Source organism: Otolemur garnettii, unplaced genomic scaffold, assembly GCF_000181295.1.
Source record: "Otolemur garnettii isolate 467f Iridium unplaced genomic scaffold, OtoGar3 scaffold00101, whole genome shotgun sequence".
Lineage (NCBI taxonomy): Eukaryota > Metazoa > Chordata > Mammalia > Primates > Galagidae > Otolemur > Otolemur garnettii.
Window position 1 is genome coordinate 2,412,630 of NW_003852496.1, and position 22,378 is coordinate 2,435,007.

The 22,378-nt window shown below is 55.9% G+C and overlaps 1 protein-coding gene across 1 annotated transcript in view; it reads left to right on the forward strand.

Moving 5' to 3' along the window:
• Positions 1–22,073, forward strand: part of EEFSEC (eukaryotic elongation factor, selenocysteine-tRNA specific) — a 280,597-nt gene extending 258,524 nt beyond the window's left edge. The window contains exon 7 of the mRNA XM_023516956.1: positions 21,503–22,073. Coding sequence (XP_023372724.1) covers positions 21,503–21,693 — 191 coding nt within the window. The 3' untranslated portion in view covers positions 21,694–22,073. The remainder of the gene's footprint in view (positions 1–21,502) is intronic.
• The last annotated feature ends 305 nt before the right edge of the window (positions 22,074–22,378 follow it).

Here is a 22,378-nt window from a genome sequence, read left to right on the forward strand (position 1 = left end):
TCTTCGGACGCGGAGACTGAGGCGCAGGGCGGTCAGCTGTGCTCCTGCTGTCCACACTCTTCGGACGCGGAGACTGAGGCGCAGGGCAGTCAGTTGTGCTCCTGCTGTTCACACTCTTCGGACACGGAGACTGAGGCACAGGGCGGTCAGTTGTCTTCTAGCAGCTGTACAGCTGACTTGAGCCCTCGCCGGGGTTTTGCAGTCTGGGTACAGAGCCTCAGCTCGTGGCTATTATGCTTGGTTTCCTGGAGGAGGAGCAGAGTGAGATAGCATATGTCCTTTCACCCCAGCCTATACTGCACTCTGATGACTTGACCTGGCAGCCATCTCTAGTACTTGGCAGGTGCCCACCCCTTTCTTGGCCTCGTGCTAGGCCCTGAACAGAGGTGCTAGGGCTACAGAACTAGGGACAGAAGAGGTCTAGGCTCAGATCCCATCAGGGACAGGCAGGTGACAGAAACAAGGTGAGCCAGTCTCGGGTAAAAGAAGCAGCACGTGGGCAGTGATAGTAGCTGCCATGCTCAGGGCAGAGCACAGGCTCTCTGTAGCCTGTTGCTGCAGGGCGGTGACATGAGGATAGGTCTTCTAGCTCTTGCAGACAAGCTAGAAATTCAGAACTATATGTCAAATGTCCTGATTTTGAAAGTCAGTGAATAATTCGCATATTTCAGAAATTCCATGTGGGGGCTGGATTCACTCCTAAGCTGGCATTGTTCTTGTCTCTGGTGAGAGTCGTGAGCCCAGGAAGGAGGGCCTGGGTACAGACAGAAGCAGCTGCCTGGCCCAGTGAGGGAGGAGGACTTCTTGAAGGAGGTGGTACTTAGCTCTCAGAGGCAAGAGAAGGGGATGCCTAGGGAAGGGTATAATCAGGAGAGAGGGCGCCCTGTGGCCAGAGTGGCTGGGCTGCAGAGGTGCTGGACAAGTGCCTACCTGAGTGCCAGAAGAGGTAGAAGTCCCCCCACAGGAACCTGATGGGGCCTTCAGAAATTCTCGTGGGCTACACTGTGAGGAGGCAAGTTCAGAGGTGATCTGTGGGGTCCAGGCCCCAGGAGAGTGGGTCGACCCAGCATGGAGGAGGCACAGGGAGAGATGATGAGCAGGACAGAGTTGGTATGAGGGGCACTCAGGGCCCAGCCCGTGCCAGGGCACTTTTAGCTCGTGTAAGCCTCACAGGAGCCCTGTGGGCAGGTGCCCGGCTCCCCCTGTGCACACGCACACACAGATGCACCACTTGCTGGGGAGGGTGGGGGCACAGGACCTGAGGCACCTATAACCCCCAAGTCTGTGAATGCGGCTGAGACTGCAGAGGGGGCGAGCCCAAGATCAGGATTGAGGGACAGCACCAGCATCTTCATTCAGCTGCTGGTTCCTGAGCATCTTTTGGCTCTGTGCACCAGGAACTTCCTCACTGGCTCCTCCCCACTGTCTTGCAGGGGAGGCAGCCTTATCCCATTTCACGGAGGAAACAGCACAGGGCTGGCCCCGGGCTTGCTGCACAGTAGGAGCCATGGCGAGGCGGGTCCCAAGCCTCTTAGCCCCCCCTGCTGCCCCCACCTCCCTAGCAGCCCACACTAGCTTGCGTTCGAATATGGGGGAGCAGCACAGACAAACCACCCTGACACTGTGACTGAGGCCGGCGCCTTGCCCCAGCCTGGCTTTCTCTTCAAGACACCTGCCTGGGCCACCCTAGGTTGTGGCGGGCCGTCTGGACCTTCTGGGCTCTCCAGAGTAACCCCGTGGCTGTTGTAGCTCAGACCTTTGACAAGACACGCTGGAGTTTCCCTTCAATGAAAATAGCCACATGTCCTGGCAGTTCTCACAGTTCTGGCCTTTTTTTTTTTTTTTTTTGAGTAAAACTCCTCTTATAAGCGACTAAAATGAAGGTACCATGTGACAAGACACGTAGGCATAACTTCCCAGCTGAATAGACACACATGCCAGCCTGGACTTGAGATGGCCACTGGTCTCTCCTCAGCTTGGCCCAGGACAAGAGAGGAAGCCGTGGACTCGGATCACTTCTGCTCAGCATCAGACAGAGGGTGCAGGTCGGGAAGCGGATAGGGAAGGGGTATGCATATGGAGCCCTCAGCCAGCATCACAGGCCTGTCTGGGGGTACAGCACCTGTCCGCCAGAGCTTTGCTGGCACCCTTGCCTCATGTGCCACCCCACCAGCAGAGTGCTTCCTGGAAGAGGCACAGCTCAAGTGGCCTTTTCCAGGTGAGGGGTCAGGGGGCACTGGGTGACCTGCTAGGCACGAGGAAGGGCATGAGCTCAAGTAAGGGGCCAAGTGGCATACAACTTGCTGGCCTATTGCCCCAGGACCAGGCTGCCCCCAGAACTACACAGAGGCAATACAGGTGGCCACTGCAAATAGCCAGCCCAGGCTCAGAGTGAGCAGTGCTGTGGGCCCTCATTAAGGGCAGGGTTCCTTTGAGTTTTCTCCTTCCACCCCCACTCCCAGGCTCTCTTGGAGTACCTTATCACCTGCCCAGGGCTCATGGGGCCCAGGTGCTTCCAGCCTGTGCCCTGCTTCAGGCAGACACTGGGCAGAGGGGTGACTTCTTGTGGCCTGGCCCACCACAGGGCCGCTCTTGTGTCCCTCAGAGCAGGTAGTGTGCCTACACTGGCCTTTGGTGAGACACAGCCAGAGTCAGTTCCGAATGATTGGCTTGCTCCGGGGGTCATCTGTGGCTTCCCATGGCTCTCCTCTGCACTGATTTGTTCTTTCATTCATTCAGAGTTCAGAGGCCTGTGATGGCCCCTGTGGCTTCTCATGGCCACCCCTTCTGGGCTCCTTGCTCTCCCTCCCTCCCTATAGGCCTTTAACTTCCTTCCTCCAAAGCTCCATTGCCTTCGTATCTCGGGGCCTTTGCACAACCATATCCTCTGCCCACAATGCTGTGTTGCCCCCTAGGTCCTGTGAATTCCTTAGTATATCTCCTTCAGGTCTCAGCATGAAATGTCGCCCAGACACCTTCCCTGGCCTCTCTGTCTCAGTGGGTAGCTCACCTGTCTTTCTCTTTTAGCACCTGTTTCTTTCATGATACTTGAGACATACTTGGTCAAGTGGCTGAGACCTTGGATTCCCAAGCCACCCACACACACTCCTTAGTTGTGTGTCCTTGGGCATGTGATTTCTCCTCTCTAGGCCTTAGTTTCCTTGTGTCTAAGTTGGGAGAAATAACAGAATGTACTCACAGAGTTATTGTGGTTCCATAATTTAATGCAGGAGCCCTCAAAAGAGAGTGTGTGCATGGTGAAGGCCTGAAACACAGTAGCTTCTCTACTGTTTTTTGTTTTTGTTTTTGTTTGAGATAGAGTCTCAAGCTATCACCCTGGGTAGAGTGCAGTGGTGTTACAGCTCACAGCAACCTCAGACTCTTGGATTTAAGCGATTCTTTTGCCTCAACCTCCCAAGTAACTGGGACTGCAGGCGCCCACCACAATGCCTGGCTATTTTTCCAGTTGTAGTTGTCATTGTTGTTTGGCAGGCCCAGACTGGATTTGAACCCACCAGCTCCATTGTATGTGGCTGGTACCCTAGCTGCAGGTGCCAAGCCAATAGCTTCTGCTGTTATTGACTGTCTATCTGTTCACCTGATGACTAGGGGCATATCCACTGAAGCACCATGATAACTGGGGCTGAATCCTTGCACTTTCCCCAGCATTCAGCTAAGGAGACATTTGTTGAGTAAATGCATGTCCCCCTGTGCCCTGGCCTGGACTGAGATGGTCCCTCACAATCCTATCCCTCAAGGAATCCCACCCCTGAGAGGAAGCCCCACTGGGGACATAGGCAGTGCAGCCTGAGGTGAACCTTTCCAGAATGTGTCCAGAGGGGACAGCCTTCCGTGCCTACCTGGAGAAGCTACAGGAGCCCTGCCAGAGGTAGGAGCAGACCCATCAAGACCCCAGGTCTGGGAGCCCAGCATGATGAGGAGGTGAGGGGGCAGGAAGGCTGGCCCTGCCCGGATCGGTGCAGCAGATTAGGGGTCCCATCCAGAGCCCACCCGGCCAGATTTCCACCTTATCCTCTGAACCATCAGCTGCAGAACCACAGCCTAAGGAAGAAGGTCCTTTCCCTGAGCTCTGTTCCTATTCCCGTTGCTCCCACTCATGGCTTCCTCCTTTTTTTACATCTGATCTGGTTGCCATCCTTGGGGAGAGCCACAGGTCAGCCCTGCCTGTGCCATAGGTACCACTGTTTCCTGTGCTCCTTGCTTGCACCCTCTGGCTCCAGTGCCCCCTCCCCAACTTTAGCTGGCCCCCTGCATGCCATGTCACCCTCTCCAGTGCTTTCCCTGACACCCCTCCTTGAGGCCCCTCGGTTGATCTGCAGTTCTCTCTGTCTTAGCTTCCCAAGGATTGGGGAAAATGTGACTATTGTGAGTCCTCAGTGGCCAGCGAGGACTTGGTCTGAGCTCAGTGCTCTGAAATTGCCCTGTAGGTGCGATTCCAAGGACTCCAGTTGCCTGTTTTCTGCCAGACAGGACCCTATGTCCACCCAGGCCAGCCAGACATTTCCCTCCCTAGTATCCACCAGGGACCCACTGTTTCCTGGCAAGGGACCACCCTATCCCTCCCTGAGTTTAATGGGGCTGCTGCCACATGAGGCCCTGTCTCCCCAGGATAGTCAGACTGTGTCTCTCAGTGGCCTACCACCCCCCAGGAGGGCCTTCTCCTGGTTGACTGCATGTCTCACATGCTAGTGGTGGCGTCAGGCAGAGAGCCAAACCTGTCATCTCCAGTCTCCTCACCTGTTCAGAGGGTCTTCATTGAAAGTGAGTCTAGAAGGTGTAAAGTAAAAAGGGGTATCCATCTTTCTTTCTTGACTGGAGGTAGGGGTCCCCCAAGCTGCTGGTCAGCTCTTGGTTCTTTGGGGCCTTCTCTAGTCCACCTGACACCCTCACTCATCTCTGTGTTAGGAGTGCAAGGCCTGCCTGGACTGTTCTCTGTGCCCGTGTACTGGCTCAGAGGAGCTCTCAGGAGCTGCCAGGGCAGGTGAACAAAAGTTGTTTGGCTGCCACTCAGAGGACGCATCAGCAAGCAGAGTCTGGGGAAGGCCTTCCATGCAAGGGAGCAGCAGGGGGGTGGTGGTGGGTGACCACCGAGGCTTGGAGACATGAGGGAACTAGCACTAACAGAGGAAGGACGTAGAAATGAGCACTTGTCCTGCACGCTGGCAGGTGCTTTGGTGGGGGGTGAGCAGGCACATCGGCCAAATTCACATATATGGAAATTAGAGGCCATCTCCATTCATAGTCTGGTCCTGCCTGGCACCCTCCCAGCCATCAGGGCCACAAATATTCTGTCAGCCTCAGTTGCCAGATAAAGAGCCCAGAGACCTCACATGGCCATCCCAAGTCACACAGCAGTCAGTGGTAAAGCCAGGGTAGAGCCCAGAGCTCTGCCATCCCCCTGGGAAGGGCCCACTCCCAACCATCCCCGGCCCCACCCTGCTGGATGGAGTTGGCAGCCTGGCCTCAGGAAGCCCCAGCTTATAAACACAGTCTAGTTACAGGAAGTCTGAGGGGACTTTGGGTTTTCATTCGAGACAGTGATTTCACGGATCCACCCTGATAGGGTGTGTGGCATGACTTGACCTCAGGAAGGGGAGGCCTTGATCTAACCCAGAGAGCCTCATCTCCCACTGAGCTGGAGACGTGCCCCAGTGGGGTGGAGAGGGCAGGCCCTCAATGCCGTCTTCTGACTGGGGATGCGCCTAGGCTAAGTCTCAGCTCAGAACCCAGTGTAGGGCTGCCCTGGCTCTGCAGGCATGGCCCGCTCCAAACCGAGACATACACTGCACTATTAGCAGGCAGAGCAGCTAGGGCACCAGCATAGCAAACCTGAAGAAGCCACCATGGACCTCGGCGGGCGAGACACTACAGCAATTAGGAGACTCACTGCAAGCAGGCTGGACGTGGGGCCAGCACTTCACGGACAGCATGGCATCCCAAGCCCAGAGCCTGTGGGGACTGTCACCCTGGCACTTCAGGGTATCATCAGGGTCACCAGAAAGGAAAAGTGAGCTGAACATTTGTAGAGCTTCTCTGTGCTGTGCCTGTTATCTTGTGTCAGTCCTTGTATCAGGCATGTGGCATTGGGACTGTGCCCATTTTACAGATGAGAACATGAAGGTGAGCTCACTAGCTTGGGAAAGCACACAGCATGGGCAAGCCTAGGCCCATGTGGATCCTGTGTCCCCTTCCGTTTCGGCAGCAGAAGCTGGGCATCAGGTGGGGGTGTGGTGCAGAGCTGGTGGGCATCAGCAGGGTGCCGTTGATTTGGACTGGGGTCTGAGAGGCAGGGAAGCCTGCCTTATAGGTAAACAGCCCCCCAAATAACTTTCTTTTAAAACAGAAGGTTCTGGCCCTGAATTTTCCTCATATCACCATATTTATCCATATCTTGTGAAGGTACTTTGTTTCATGAAATGTAGTCAAGACCAATTTTCGTGGATATAATTTGCCTTGTCTTGTCAACTCAAGGTCATGATTAAAACAAAAGTAGGACTTAGAAGGGTTGTTCAGTGGAAGGACCTGACACCCAGTGAGAGCCGGCTGGGCTGCCCTGGGCCCAAGTGTGGGCTCTGGGCAATCGTGTCCTGCTGCTCCATGCTTGAACTCTCATTCATTCAGCAAGGTGTGTTCTCTAGAGGAGGCAGCGTTTTCCCAGGCACACTGTGAGATGGGGCATGGGGCTGAGGAACATGTACAGCTGGGCCTAGAGGGCTGTGCCTATGGGAGACACAGCCAGGGAGGGTGATGTGAGGGTGTGACCTGGGCACTCTGGCCTCAGCCCCTGGTGGGAGGCCACAGACAGCTGAGGCAGGAGGGGCAGGATGTGAGCCACTGTGCCAGGAACGTAGCTGCTTGTCTGAGGTGCCCTGGGACCTTTTGCTCCTTTACCACTGTGTTCTGGGCTGTAGAAGGATTTAGAGCTTCACCAGGGAAAGGGGTGAAACAGATTCAAATCAGCTTTGTCACATGAGAAACTCGACCCTGGAATGTTAATTAATTTGGGCCTTCAGTGTCTGCAAGAGGGAGGCCCTCACCTGCCCTTCTAGCAATGCAGCATATTGGGCCATCAGACCTGGACCCAAGCCTAGCTGCACTGCAGAGAGCATGTCAGCCAGAATCTCCCTCTTCTCCCCCCCATGCCTTGGACCATGCCCAGGGCCTGTAGCAGACCCCAATCTCAGCAGCCAGAGGGACCTTGCCAGCAGGAGCCAGATGCATGTGCCCCTGTCCCCACCTTAGCTCCATCTCTTCCTACTCTCCCCTCATGCTGGCCCTAGTGCTGCCCCTCCATGTAGCACCTGCTTGGCACCCTCAGCCTGGCTTTCATCTCTCCTTGCTGCCCCCTCCCCACACAAGTGTCTTTTCCAATGTCACCTCACCAGCAGGGCCTTTGTCAACCACCATCTGCAAGAGAAAAGTCACTCTAACACCTGCCTTTCCCAAACACCACACCCCATCTAACATCCCACATGTGGCTTGTCTCATTGCCTGTCCCCAGGGGGGGATGCTCAGCCTGCTCTATCCCCTCACGCCTGGCACAGTGCCGGAACAAAATTTTATTAAATGAACGGACAGACAGCGTGACCTTAGCCAAGGCACTGAGCTACTGTTCATCTCTAAGACAGCGGTGGGCACTGTGCTGATTGCTTCCACAAGGCCAGAAGTGACAATGTGTCCCATCCCAAGCTTTGGAGCTCATCAGGAGTCCAAATTCCTGTTTGTCTCCTAAGAGGTGCTTCCTGAGATGGGATGGCATTCTCTGGTAACCCCCCAAAGTGTTCCCACCTTGAAACCCTGGCCTCTGCCTGGGGAGACAGAGGTAATGGCCAGGACTATTGCAGAGCTGCCATGCCAGCTGCTGAGGGTGTCACGAGAAGCCAGGCATGAGAGGCGTTAAGGAACAGAAAAAAGTGCTTCCAGGCCTCTAACTGCCACTGATGGGGTCCTCCTCCCTCTCACAGCACCGCTCCCTCCAAATCCTCTCATTTGTTCACACATTTCTCTGTGTGTGCACACTGCCCCCCATCTGGCCTACTCACAGACCTGGTGCCCAGAGGGTGGTGGAGGGAGTTAGTGGATGGGTGGACAGACGTGCAGCCTGAGCAGAGCTTGCGGTGGTGCCGAGCCAGGGGGAGCAGTGGGTGGGGTGTGCTCGTGTGTCCCTGCTGTGGTTTCCTTCCACGGCTCCTGCCTTTGGGGGCAGTGTGGTGGCCCTTTGCCACTTATTCATCTGGTCTGCAGGGTAGACGTGTCCAGGCAGGGGCTCCTAACAGCCTGCTGCCAGCCCAGTTCACAGGCAGGCCTCTGTCAGGGTGGGGGCCCTGGGCGGCAATAGGAGACACGTACCAGCCACCCTGTGACAGATGCCATAGAGGCAGGTTCTCCAGGCCCAGCTCCTGCTGTAGGACTTAGGCACAGCACTCACCCTCTCGTGCCATTCTTTCTCACCTGGGAGCAGAGGCCACTTCATGCTCAGTACTGGGCACACACTCTTGGACGAAAGGGGCTTGCCTGAGGAGGCAGGGCTGCCATCCACTTATGGGCATCCTGGGTGGGAGGATACAGGCTGCCTCAGCTCATCTGCGGGGAGCCTGCCATCCAGCTCTCACTCTAACAGGGCCCGCGTTACGGGCTTGGCCCGGCTGGCTCGGATATCAGTACCTTCACTCCTGCCGTGGGAGAGGGTGCTGCTCAGGAGCCATAGGCCCAGCTCACCCTGGGGGAGATGGTGCTGTGCACCTCCACGGCAGGGCACCACCCTCCAGTGTGTGCTAAGGGGAGTGGCAGGAGGCAGCTCTCTCTCAGTCCCCTCCTCAGTGTGGTATCCAAGCCACCGTCCACATCAACCCTCACCTTGCCCCTGACCACACGATAACCCCTGGCAGGGGTGGGCAGGCCACAGAGGCAAGGCCTGGTACACCCAGGATGCCCCACCTGCCTGGCTCATTCTCTACAGGCTCCACATGCCCCGGACTGGTGGGGGCACTTGATCAGAGTTCTCAGGGTTTCCCTTGGCCTGTCAAGTTCTTCAGAGAACAGGAGGCTTCCTCTGAGCCCAGCCCTGCTCCAATGCCTTCAGAGGCCCATGGGAGACAACCATACATCCATGCGAGTGGACAGAGGTGACAGCTAGCACCTCAGTCCCAGGTCACAGGCATCTGGCCTTTAAGGCTCAAATACTCAAAAAATTTCTTCCCAGCATCCCCAACATAAAATAACCCACACCCAGTCAAGATGCGGGCCACAAAGAGCACAGAGAGATGAAACCTGGTCCAGGGCAGAGCCACAGACGGTGTTTCAGAAGAAAGGGGACTCAGCACCCCTCTAGCCCATCAGTAGCTGTGCTGGCACCACTAGGGGGGGGAAAGGGGGCCCGGAGCTGGTGTCAGTGGGTGATAAACCTAGAGGTTCTTGCAGCATACAGTGCTGATAGAAATATGGTGCAGGGCCAGCATGTGGTCACTGGTGGGGCCCTGCCCTATGCCAGGCCCTGTGCTGGTGTCGGGGCCCATCTGGTCCCATAGACATGAGTGGTGAGGTAGACACCTGGCAAGTGGGCTAAGTGTGCAGCAGAAGTGCGGTCAGCCGCAAGAGACGAGCTGGCATTGGTGGGGCGTGGGCAGGTGTCCAGGACCAGGTCAGCTGTATGCATGCTGGCTTCCCTGGGCCTTCAAGCCACAGGCCAAGTCTGGGACGTGCCCCTGAAGGGCTGGGCACCTGCATACAGCTGCAAACACTGCTGCAAGGTGCCGGGCCCACCCATGTGCCTGCTGTCAGCACAGCTGCAGCCTCTGCAGGTCGCGCTACTGCACACCTGCCCTTCCCTCCAGCGAGAGGACAGCAGCGCTGGTGCCTGCCTGTGGCCTCTGCCTCATGCCGGAAACGGGGCGATACAGTAATCAGGATGCCACATATGGGCTCTGAAAAATGACTGCTCCCTGGGCCTTTGTTCACCTTCATTATTCTGGATGGTTTTTTTTCCCAAGTCATAAAAATGACATTTTTAATATGTGGATTTTTTTAAAAAGGCAATATGTAGAAGACGTTTATTGTCAATAAGCTCTACCTTTTAAACCAGTTATCTTAGTTTCTGCTCTAGGTATTTTAATTGAAGATTAACTGCTGTTAAAGAGCATACGCGTTCAGGGAGTGAGTGGAGTATTAAAATGCAGCTCCTCAGTGGCGGGGACAGTACTCTGGGGGGCCCTCAGGAACCGTGCCCCCCACGGCTAGCATTGAGACTGTCCAAGGAGGTGAACTGCCTGTCCTTGCCTCTGGTCATAGTGGGAAGGGGCAGGTCAAGGGTGAATCCTGGCCCCCTAGTCCCAGCCTCAGCAACTTTGATCAGAGCAGGCCTTTCACTTTGGTCAGCCGTGGGGCTTTGAGCACCAACAAAGAAAAAAGGAAAAGCCACTGGCTGAGCACCCCCCATGCCAGGGGTCCTGGGTGCACCATGCAAAGCAGTGTCTTTCCTGTGGCACAGCTAGGATGGGGCACAGATAGGGAAGGCTGCCACCTTCCATCCCTGAAGCATCCACACCCGTGGAGGTCCTATGCCCACTTGCTACACACTTCTCTAGCATCCTTACAGCATCAGGAGGTCACACACTTTTTTTTGCAATTTTTGTCCAGGGCTAGGTTTGAACCCACCACCTCTGGCATATGGGGCTGGCGCCCTACTCCTATGAGCCACAGGCGCCGCCCAAGGTCAGGCACTTTTGTCCTTCTGTCACAGTGAACAGACTGGAGGCTTCAGCATGTACATCAAGAAGGCAGGTTTGGGGAGCAGGAGCCATGAGTGGGCTGGCTGATCTCAGCACGAGCTTCAGCAGGGCAGCTCTGGCCGCAGCCTCCTCTCTACCTGACCAACTGCTCCAAGGAGGCCACACTGCCCACATTCCAACTGCAGGACTGAGCAGCCACCATGTCCCTGAGCTAAACAGACCTGCTGAGATAACGGCCTCTGCCCTCTAGGGAATTCCTTGTTCCCATATGTTTGCATGTCAGGACCAGGCCTGGTTACCAACGGTGCAGGCAGAGAGGTAGCAGCCAGCAGTGCCATCTATGGGAAGACAGATGGCCCGTGTCCTCCAGCTCCAACTACATGGAGGGGAACTCAGGCTTCTCTGCCACTAACCATCTGTGTGACCATGGCCAAGTCTATTTGTGTCCCAGGGCCTCAGTTTCTGCCTCTGAATGATGAAGTAGATAACATGCCCCCCTTGCCTGAGCTGAGGCACAGAAAGTACTTTTTCTCTCCTTCCTTGGCCACATCTTGTGCCAGGCACTGGCGACACATTGTCCAATGGGGTCAGGTGCCTGTCCTCACAGAGCTCTGGCCATTAGAGGGGTAAGCTCACATCCATACACACGTAGATCGTCATAGCCCTGACAGAGGGAGTTGAGCCGCTGGCAGTCAGGTTTAACTGGGGGGGGGCATGACGCTTTGGAAGGGAGGTTGAGCTCAGGCCTACCACGTCCTTGCTGTGTGGCCTTGGGCAAGCTCCTGAACATCTCTGTGACTCAGTTTCCTGGTATCTGAATGGAGTTACCCCCCAGGGCTGGCTGTGAAATTGAGGTGCACTGCTGTCCAGAAAGCACTCTCAACAGTGCCTGGAGTAGCAGAGGTGCAGCAATGTCACCTGTGGCTGCTGTTGGGGCTCTCCTTGTGACTGCTGAGAGCTGGCAGGGGCGTCAAATGTCCTCTCTACCATTGAGCTGTGTTCAGTGGCAAGGCCAGCAGCCCCAGAGTCCTATTTACCCCATCAGAGCCCAGAACATAGAAGCGTCTCATCTTATTCACCACCTAGGTATTGGCCTAGATACCGTGGCCCTCCTGCCGGGGAGTCTGGAGACAAGGCCCACCTGGCCGAGCCCCCTCTGCCCTGGACCTGGGGGATGCTGGGTCAGAGGAAATGTAGGCCTGTCTGGACAGTCCCCAGTTAGTCCCACACCCGTGCCTATTGCCATCTCCCCTTCCTCCTCAAGGATGCCCTCACCACATCACCTGGATGCCTTCACCACTCCCTGCTTCACCCAACCTCAGGCACTTGCCTCCCTGCCTTGAAGTGACTTTCAGAACATCTTGAAGCCAGAACAAAAGGATGTCTGTGCAGCCCCTGGCTGAGAGGGGAGGTGTGTCGAGGAGGACACAGAAAAGCAGTCACAGCTGTGGTGGTGGTGGTAGCAGTCCAGGCCCCATCCCAACCGCTGACCTGCAGAGCCCAGCTGTCCTAGGCTCCTCCCTCCTCAGGCCATAGCAGGGACCCAGCCAGGCCCAAGTCCTAGAGTCTTGTGGGCCTTCGCCACCTAGAGATATTGTCACACCTCAGTTATGTCAAGGGCTAGCCAAGAGGAGTCCCCAGGAGCACTGCTGCTGGGCTCAGTGTCTGGAGACTCCAACCCTCAGGGAAGCTCAGCTCCATCTCAGGACAGACCCTCGCCCTCTTGTCCCCACTCCATGAGCATATAGCCCTTTCTCTCTGAACAGAAGAGCTGGGCACCCAGCCTGCCTCTGCCCTGCTGAGGGGAGCATGAGCCCAGGGGCAGGGATGGGCCGGGGCTCCCTCCTGACTCCTGCAAGGCACCAAGGAGTAGATTTCTAGAGCTGGGTGGACATGTCTTACTGCCCACAGAGACAGATGTTGACAGGACAGCTCTGCATGCCAGTTCTTCCACCACCTCCTTTGACCTGCCCACTCCCCAGGCCTCTGTGGACTGGCGAGACCGTGAGAGGCTGTTCACAGGCAGGCGGGGGAGCTCTGAGCTTTCAGGAAGGAGAAATGGCCCCAGGGCAAGAGCAAGCACTCAGGGCCAGGCCCATTGGCATACAAAATGGGATAAAAGTGAGCTGAGGCTAGCAGGACTGCCCCATCACTGGCTGCTGCTGCTGCAGGCTCTGTGCTGGGGACATGGAGTGTGTACATAGGACAGTGCAGAGGCCTCAGCCCCCAGACAAGGGAGGCTGTGCAGGCATCCACAGTCCAGCCAGGGCCCTAGTGAGCCATGTGCCGAGGGAGCACTGGTCAGAGGTGGTAACTCCAAGCAGGGCCCAGTACAGGGTCTCCAGAAGGGTTTTGTCTTGGCCTGAGCTTCTGGGCTGCATGGTAGGAACAGCGACCTCTAGGCAGGGCTGGTGGAAGATAGGGGGCCCTGTGGCAGTGAGGGACGGTGGTAAAGGGCCTCTGATAGCAGTCAGGAAGTCCCAACTCCTCCGGGAAGCCATTCATCCAGGCTATTCCCTGGCAGACTGAGAACTGAACTTGAAAACTTGACAACAAACTTTCCTCTGAGGAGGCTCCCCCTCTTGCTAATAATTGAACCTCTGTTTGATTCTCAAGACCAAGCCATTTCCTGCCTATTTCAGAATGATTTTTTCTTTGCCGTAAAAAACAAATTCTCTCCTTCCACATAATCCATTAGTTTTCCATCCCCACACCCCCCCATCTCCAAAGCTTTGACTGCTTTATAATTTCAATTTATATGGTGTGGGAAAGATTTCTGCAAAGGGTCCTTTTTTGTTTTTGAAGAATTCATCATTGCTGCTAAGAAGCTTAATATAAATTAAAGGAGGAATTAGGCAACATTAAGACATCAAAATGGGGGTGCGGGGCTCCTGTTGCCTCCGCCTCTGCCCAATCAAAGGGGTACAGGAGCTGGTTGAGTGTGCGCACGGGAGCCTGGGAAGCGCACGGTTCTGGGAGAGGCCCGTTCAAGCGCCCGCCTCCCCTAATTCCTTTTGTTGCAGGGACAGCGTAGTACAGGTCTGATAAAAACTTAATCACCTTATCTTTTTAAAGCAAATTGCATCTTTGTTTACATACGAGATCCATAGCGGGGAAGTGAAGGAGGGAGACCAGGGAGCTGGCCCACCCGCAGCCAGCCATGTTAAAGGCTTTAGCTCCCAAGGAAAATGCAGAAGAACTTGGCTGACAAAGAGATGGTTGATGGATTCCAAAGTCACTGCCACTCATAAAGGGATTCAGAGGGGCTCAATAGGAAGGGAGATGACTCGTGTCTGGGCTGTCCCTTCACGATGCCTGTCCTCTGAGGCCAGACACAGCCAGCGCCTCTCCCTGAAGGAGCACTCGCACGACTCCTGGCAGCCCAGCTGGAGCCCCGCTTGGCCTGTCCTTTAGGGACTGTCTGTCCTAATCCTGTTCAGGAGCTGGGTCTTTTTTTCTCTGCCTGTCCTCCAGGACCCCAGCTGCCCCAGCCCCCAGGCAGGCAGAGGGATCAGCATTTAGCCCCAGCCGCAGCATGACTACTGGGGGCTGTGGCAAGTCCTGCACCTTGATGTGCCCAGCTGCTCACCTACAAGATGAGGGTTTCAACAAAAGCCCTCGTGTGCTCCAGACACACCTGCCATACTCTGTGCAAAGGCTGCTTCTCCCCTTGACGGTTCTCCCCTTAGTCCTGCCTCCCCAGCCCTGGTCTCAGTCCAGCCCCTCCTAGCCAGGCCTGCCTCTAGCCTTACCCTCAGCAGCAGACCATCACATTCAACAGCCAGACCCAGTGGTCTCATAGGGGCACCGTGGACACACACCCCTCCACGAGCCCCTGGGCACATGGAGGGCAGCTTCCCACCTCGAAACTGGGGTGGAACGTGATAATCGAGCCCAGGAGGTACAGCACGGCACCCTGTTTGGGGCTGACCTCTGCTATCCCTCCTGCTCCTAAGCCCCAATATCCAGTCCAGATTTAAGCCTGGCTGAATTCAAGCACCTCCATGGCCATCCAGCCCCAGCCCCAGGGCCAGTCATGTCCCTTTGCTCCGTAGTCATCAGTCATCACCAGGGCACTGACCCCAAATAGGCCCCCTACCCATAGCTCCAGCTCCCTTCCAGCCCTCTCCAAAGTGCTGAGTGGCTAGAGCAGCCCCAGCCCTGGATGTCACCAAAGGGAACGGTGACCCTAAACTGCCTGCAAGGGTTCAGTTCCCACTGGAGCATGCAAGCCACCACTAGCGTGGAGGCCTCTCTTCTAGTCTGGCCCCCAACATGAAAGCACCGCCAGCAATTGGAGGCAATTTGCTGGCCTTTGATGGCCATGTCAGAGCGGCACCACAGCCAGGGCTTGGGAAACAGTGGTGCTTCCCGCATTCTTCCCTGATTACAGTCAGCCCCAACCAGACCCAGAGCAGCCTGCAGCCCATTGTGCCTTTGTGTGGAGCTGGTGCTCAGTGAGAAGGGGACAGCCTGGTCCTGGGAGAATGTCCCTAAGGGAAGCCATTGGGAGTGGCATTGCCCCCAGGGTCACTCCTGCCCCCCCCCCATCCTGGGCTCTGGGCTCATCAGGAGGTGGGGTAGGACCTCAGGCTCTTAAGAATCCTGAGGTTTGGGGAGGAGGCCCTACTCAACAGTAGACACACATGCAGCTCATGTTCCCTCATGCCTGCCCTGCCAGGTGGAGAGCTGGGCTCCACCGTATTGGAGAGAGGCCTGGGGTGGAACTAGGCCAGCCTGGGCTTCCCCCTCAGGCCACTCAAGTACCGCAGGTGCTCTGTCGGGCTGTTCCTCTCCCCTCTGCTGTCCTACACACTGGGGTGTATTTGTGAGGATGGATCTGTATTGTCTTCCTTATTTTCCTCCAGCAGACCTCCCTGAACCCCATGCACTAAGCCCTGCCCATAGCACTAGAGAGGCATTTCCATCTCTCAAGCCAATAGGGAGACAGACAGCTACAGCACTGACAGATAAACTGGTGTGGGTAAGGTTCCCAGGAGGGAGTTTGCTCTGCCTGGGCAAGTGAGGAGGCAGTGGTCAAATCAGAGTGTGACAGGAGGAGAGAGTTGCATGTTCAGGGCCCTGCTTGGCTTCTTATGGCTGAAATGTAGTACACGAGGGGCAGAGAGAGGGCAGAGGTAAGGCTAAGAGGGAGGCAGGCACTGATGACACAGGGCCTTGAGTGCCAGGAGGAGGACAGACTGTCCTGTTGGAGGAACTGGGCCCAGACACAGGCCCTAGAGCAATCCCTCTAGCAGTGGGCAGGGCACCGAGGACGCAGCTGGAGGGGAGCAGCGTGCTAGCCTGCACCTCAGCCTCTGCTCTGGATGCAAGCAGCTGCAGTGTGGGGGACCTTGATCTCCCCACAGCCACGGAGGAGCCGTGAGCATCACCCATCCTCACTGTTATGCTTGGCCCATCCTTCTTGGGGCAGAGCCAACAGCAGGGGTCTGGGGGCATTGTCAAGTTTGCTGCCCCCCAGCCCCTGTGCGCCTCAGATACAGCAAGCTCCAGCCAGGTGGCACTGGGTAGACATTGTGTCTTCTCTGGACTTGGGACTGAGTGCCACAGGCCACACGGGGGTGGGGGGTAGGGCTGGAGTAGATGTCCTCCTGTCGGAAACACAGAAAAGAGGGAAGAAGCAGCACTTGTAACCTGCTCTCGAACCCTGGCAGCTTAATGGGCAGCCTTCCATTCCAGTCTTTTTCTGTTTTTTCTTTTATTTTTTAAATTTCAAATTATATGAGGGTGCAAATTTTTAGGTTATAATGTTCTCACTTCCAAGGTAAAATTGAAGTTATAGAAGAGCCCTTTGCCCAGGGGGTGTGCTAAACACCCTCACATTGCCCACGGTGGGTGAGACGCCACCAAGTGCCCTCCTCCTCCAGTCACCTTCTCCCCCCTTAGCCCTCCCCCGGCTAGACTGTTTTTGTGTTTTATTGTTTGTATGAGTATGTAACTGTTTATATATTGGTTTCCTAGTAGTATTGAGGACATAGGATATATTTATTCCATTCTTGAGATACTCTACTAAGGAGAATATGTTTCAGCTCCATCCAGGTAAACATAAAAATGTAAAGTCTCCGTCTTTTCTTATGGTCGAATAGTATTCCAGTCTTTTTCCTCTGCAGTCCAGGGCTACAACAGAGATCTTCTGAAAAATTTTATTGCTGCATTTTTTGAATAAATATTATAAGTCTTTGTGACTTTAAATTCTTCTTAAGTTTCATTTTTAGTCCCACAGAACATTCTGCTGCAACAAATGGCTGCTGGACGAGCCTTGCTCAGTGTTGGAGCCCTTTGTGCCTCTGGTAGGGATCTGGAATCAGCCGCCTGGTGATTCCTGCTGTGCTCCTGAACAGCTGTGCCATCTTCTCGGCCGGTTTCTCTGACCCCATATTGTAAGGGCTCACTGTCCCCATGCTATAGCCACCGTCTGTGCACAAAGCCTTGGCTGTGTCTCAAGCTGCTTATTTGGGCTGAATTCCTGGAAGTGCATTTCTTGGTTCATGCTGTGACCATTTGGGGAGTGTCCCTGCCAGGCTGTCACCAATCAGGGCTTAAACGCTTGCTCTGTGGGTTCCTGGGGAGCCAGAGATTTGCCCCTCATCCCACTCTTGTTCATTCAAAGAGTGTTCCTTGAATAGTTGCTGTGAGCCAGAAGTGCTCTAGGTGTTGGGGTTACACAGTAAAGAGACAGAAGTCCCTGCCATGGGTGAAATGGTGATTTTAGTAGAGCAGACAACAAACGTGAAAATGAGGGATTGTGGAGTCCATTAGAAGGTGATAAGTGCTGTAAGAAAACTGCCAAGTAGGAGGGGGTCCAGGGAACAGGGGTGTTGCAGTTTTAAACAAGGCAGTCAGTCATGAAGGCCTCACCAAGAGGTGACCTTTGCACACTGCCTGGAAGGATGTGAACTGGAAGCCACTGCAGCTGCGGGGGGTGAGTCTTCCAGGCACAGGAATCAACAAAGACAAAAAAAAGGCCCCGAAGTGGGAAAGTGCCAGGCGCGCAGGAGAGCAGTGAGGCGGCCAGCACCAGGGCAAGCCATGGGCAGAGGGCAGGCAGCAGCCAGTGAAGGGAGCAAGCCAGGGACTGGGCACAGCCCCACAGGGCTCCTGGTGGGGCCTTCAGAGGAGGTCCCAGCAGAATCAGATGGCAGAGTGGGCACTGATGGGCTGTAGGAAGTGGAATCGGCCTGTGGCCTCGTGGCCACCTCCCCACCCATGCTGACCCTGAGGCAGTGTGCAGTTCCCACAGAGCCTGGCACACAGGGTGCCACATGGATGTAGTGAGCGAGGTCACCCTGGAGCCCAGGCCCCTGCACCCCGCCAAACACGGAACACGCCTTCCTCCACCCTCCGCTTCACTTGGCACCCACATTCCCTCTCAGATCTGCATCTCCTGTTGCGGGTGCTGCCTGTCATCTTTGGTCCGGCATTCTTTAGGGAAGCCTGCCCTTGGCCACACCAGCACAGCCCTTCTGCACTGGTGACGTGTCAGTGGTGTTTGTTTTCTGACTTATTTGCTGTCTGCCCCTTCTTAGACTGGTGAGTTCCACGTGAGCCAGACTGGCTCTGTGTGGGCACCACCATTTGTTTCTCCATCCTAGATGTTTTCAAGTGAAAGACCCAGGCAGGTTGGGAGGTGCATTCAGTGTGACCCGGGCTGTGGGCCACGGCTGAATCTGGCAGGTGGGCAGCAGCTGGACCACTTGACACGCTGGGGTGCTTTTCCCTTCTCTGTTTGCCACTTGACTAAGAAAAAAAGGCCATGAGGAAATAACTGCTCTTGGTGACATTTGGCACAGATCTCACCAGACAGGCCTCCTGTGGTCAGACTCTCTGGGCGTTGCCTCCAGGCCACCCCATAGTGGAGCAGAGGTAAACGAGCCTGACCATCTCAGAGGAGCAATTGAATGACCACATCTTTGCCAGTGCCAGATAGATTTTCTAGCTCTGCCTGCTCCGGGCAGTGCGAGGTATGAATTGTGTGTAACGAGAGCCATCGCGGGCGAGATGGGCCGCTGATTGGGCCACGCCTGTCTCCTCAGCCCTGTGCAGACGCCGAGGAGCCCCACACCTCCCCAGCCATCAGACCTCCTGGCACCAGAGGAAGACAGGCCACCCATACCATTTGTCAGGGTCTGGTGCCAGCCACCTTCTCTGTTTGCAAAAGGAGGCCAGGCTCTGATTCAGGGACCCAGATACCTGCCAGGTTGGCACTTACTCAGGGAGCTGGCTGGCCCCCCAACCCCACACCCAAGGAGAGGGCGTACCAATGGGGTGTAAAGCCTGTGGCTCAGACTCTGCTGGGCTGTGCTACCTGCAAGGGGCACTTCCCTGGTAGCAGTTCCCAGGCCTACAACGTCACATGCCCCCTCTGGCAGATGTACTGGGGGCAGCCTGGCTCCCAGAGCTCCATTAATATCAGCTGTGTGTCCCGTTCTTCCCAGGGAACCCAGGCCTTAGATGCCCGGCCGTCTCGCTTCCGCCGGCCTTTTGGGCACTGAGGCCGGCTGTCCCCGACTGACTCTGCGGGCAGCTTCTTTCCCAGCACCCTTGTCATCCTGTTAAACATCCAGAGCTGCAGGGCCAGTGCAAGTTGCTCCCACAGCCCATACGCCCTTAGAACCACCATCAGAAGTCCCCTTAAAGGTGGGTCCCCTGCTCAAGAGTGAGGGGCAAGGAACAGGAGCCAACACTGCCATCAGGCAAGGGCCTGGAGTTCAAATCCTGGCTCTTCCCAAATCAGTGTGGGGCCTCCAGCAAGTCACTGCCCTCTTGGGGCCTTTTTATCCTCATCTATAAAATGAAGAGATACCCACTGTCTTCAGCAAAGTAAGCTAGAAATAACTTGCTGTCCATCTGAAACACCAGGCCAGGATCCTCCGGCACCAAAGCTGCCCTCTGGGCTTCGTGACTGGCTTGTGTTCTCTGGGAGAAAGGAGGGACATCCTCTGTGCGCTGGCAGATGCCGTGGTGTGGGTGCCCTGTATGGGGGGCGGGGGAGGGGGCGCTCTGCTTGCACCTTCACCTCACTTCCTGCTGCCTCTGCAGCCTCTTTGTGCACGTGAGGCATGGGTACCTTCTCTGGGTGGCGAGAAGCCCTTGCTCGGCAAGCAGGTGTAGCTGGCCCTCATTCCTGGTTGCCCCTCACTAGGATGTGTAGGCCACATACCCAGCTACACCCAGGAGCTGCCACCCACAGCAGCTGGGTCTCCCTGACCCCTGCCATTCTCACAGGGCCACAGACTCACAGCATGAGAGACTCATCCCCATGTTCTCTGCCAGGAAAGAGGTGCTCTGGGGCCTGGGTCCACTCACTCCCACAGCCTCTGCCCTTGTCCTCAGGGTGACCAGCCTGGTGGTCCTACCCCAGCCAGTGACCCACACAGGAGCTGCATCTTGCCACCAAGCAGATTCTCCATAAAGACGAGCTCCAGAGCACATAAAGACAAATTCACCATCTCCCTTGTACGGGGTAGAATCTAAACAGCACTCGCAGAAGCAGAGGGCAGAGCAGTGGTTGCAAAGGCTCGGAGGGAGCGGGGAGGGGTTGCTTAAAGGGTACAGAATTCCAGTTGGACAGGAGTGAGTTCAGGAGGCCCCTGTGCAGCATGGTGACCATAAATAATAATAACATACGATAGACTGGAAAGTGGCTACGAGGACAGGTGTTAAGTATTCTCGTTACAAAAATAAGTACAGTGATGAATGTTAATTAGTTTGGTTTATTCATTCCACAATGTATACATATATTAAACATATACATATATTGTGCACCACAAATATATACAGTTTGTCAGTTGTCAGTTTAAAAAGTTAAAAAGACAAGCCCCAAAGAGAGGGCTATGTACGGAGTAGGATGAGCAGGACTCCACTCACCAGGAGGGACGGGCACTCCCAGCAAAGGGAGCAGCGTCTGAGAGGCTGGTGTGTGTGGTGAGGGGCCCAGGAAGTACCGTGTTCTGCAAGGCTGCAAGGACAGAGCACAAAAGCAGTGGCGATAGGTGGAGGAGTTGAGTTGTGAGTCAGGGCGCCAGCAGGAAGCAGATTGCTCCAAACATTTAGGTGGAGGCAGCTGAACTGGCGCTATAGTGAGGTGTGGGCTGTTAAAGGAACCCATGGAGTGGCGGGGAACAGTAGGGGCCACTCACACCTCAGCTTGGCAGCGGGCAATGTCTGACAGAGCCAAGGAAGGGGGACCCACAACTGGACATCTGGCCAAAGAGAGCTGGGAATGAACACTGGCTGCTCTCTCCTCTAATCTGGGGGCTCACAGTGCTGAACTGGACCAGAAGCCAGAGGGCACAGAAGCTTGGCAGTGCTGCCCACAGAGGTCGGCCTCCTCAGCACACAGAGGGTAGAAGTGGATCTCCAGGATCAGTCGGAGAACTTTATTCCCGGGAGCTTCAAATGCCAGTTTCAGGACATGGCACTCAGCGCAAGTGTGCTGGGAAGTAGCAGAGTCACTCACAGCAGGGGAATCCTACGGGGCCTGAGCACAGGGTTGGGGTGAGCAGGGGACCTGGAAATGTGAGGAGCCCTGCTGTGTGCCACATTGAGCAAGAAAGTCAGATGGGCTCTCTCACTGCCCGGGGGAAGCCCAGGGACAGAATGGGCCCCAGGCCTCAGGGGCTGGTTGGCTAAGGAGGCAGGAGAGGGGCAAGTCCAGGATAGCAGGTGGGCAAGCAGGGACCCCACATGTGCTCGGGGTGTAGCAATAACAGGCTTTGCTTTGTGCATTGCAGGTGGCCTCAGCTCCGAGTCCAAGAAGATCTTGACGCCTGTCCTGAAGAAGCGGGGCCGTGCCGGCCGCGGGGAGGCGGCCAAGCCGGAGGAGGGCACTGAGCGGCCTGAGCCAGCACAGCACGTGACGCTCAGCCTCTCATTCAAGCGTTACGTTTTTGACACCAACAAGCGCATGGTCCAGTCTCCCTGAGAGAGCACCCTAATGATCTCCCAGGGGCCTCTCTGCCCAGCCACAGCCCGGGCTGCTGTGCCAAAGGCCCAGCCAGACATGCCTCACCCTCTCCCAGTCTCTTACCCACAGCCCTGAAGCAGCGGGCCCCACACACCCAGTCACACCCCCGGGTTGGTGCTCAGGCCCAGTGAGAAGGTGGGACGGGGGGTGGTGAGGAATGTCACCAGGATCAGGAGGGTCTGTCACTACACCCTCTGCACCCTTCCATCTGGGACAGCCACCAGGCTCAACCAAGAAAGGGCCAAGGCAATGGTAGCCATCTGTGAGCCAACCTCACCTCCTGCTCCCAGGCTGACAGGCATATTGTAGCTGCAAATAAATGTCCATGGCTCAGCCCACTCTGCTAGTGTCTCTCTCTGGTGTCAAAGGGGCCCTCCCCAGGTCTGTTCTGGGGGGACTGTTAGCAGAATCACAGAGCCCCTGCTGAAGGTAGGGCTGGGGGAGGGACCCAGACTCAGAGCCCAGGGGGCTATATAAGGCTGCAGGCTGTCTGAGCTCCTAGGTCTTACTGTGTGGCTCCTGGGGTTTCCTGGACCTTGAGGGACAGCTGAGTCCAGAGAGGACACCTCGGGGCCTGAGACAGTACACAGGGGTTGGGGAGCAGTGGGCAGAGCAGGCTGGGCAGAGTACACCTCCATCCTGA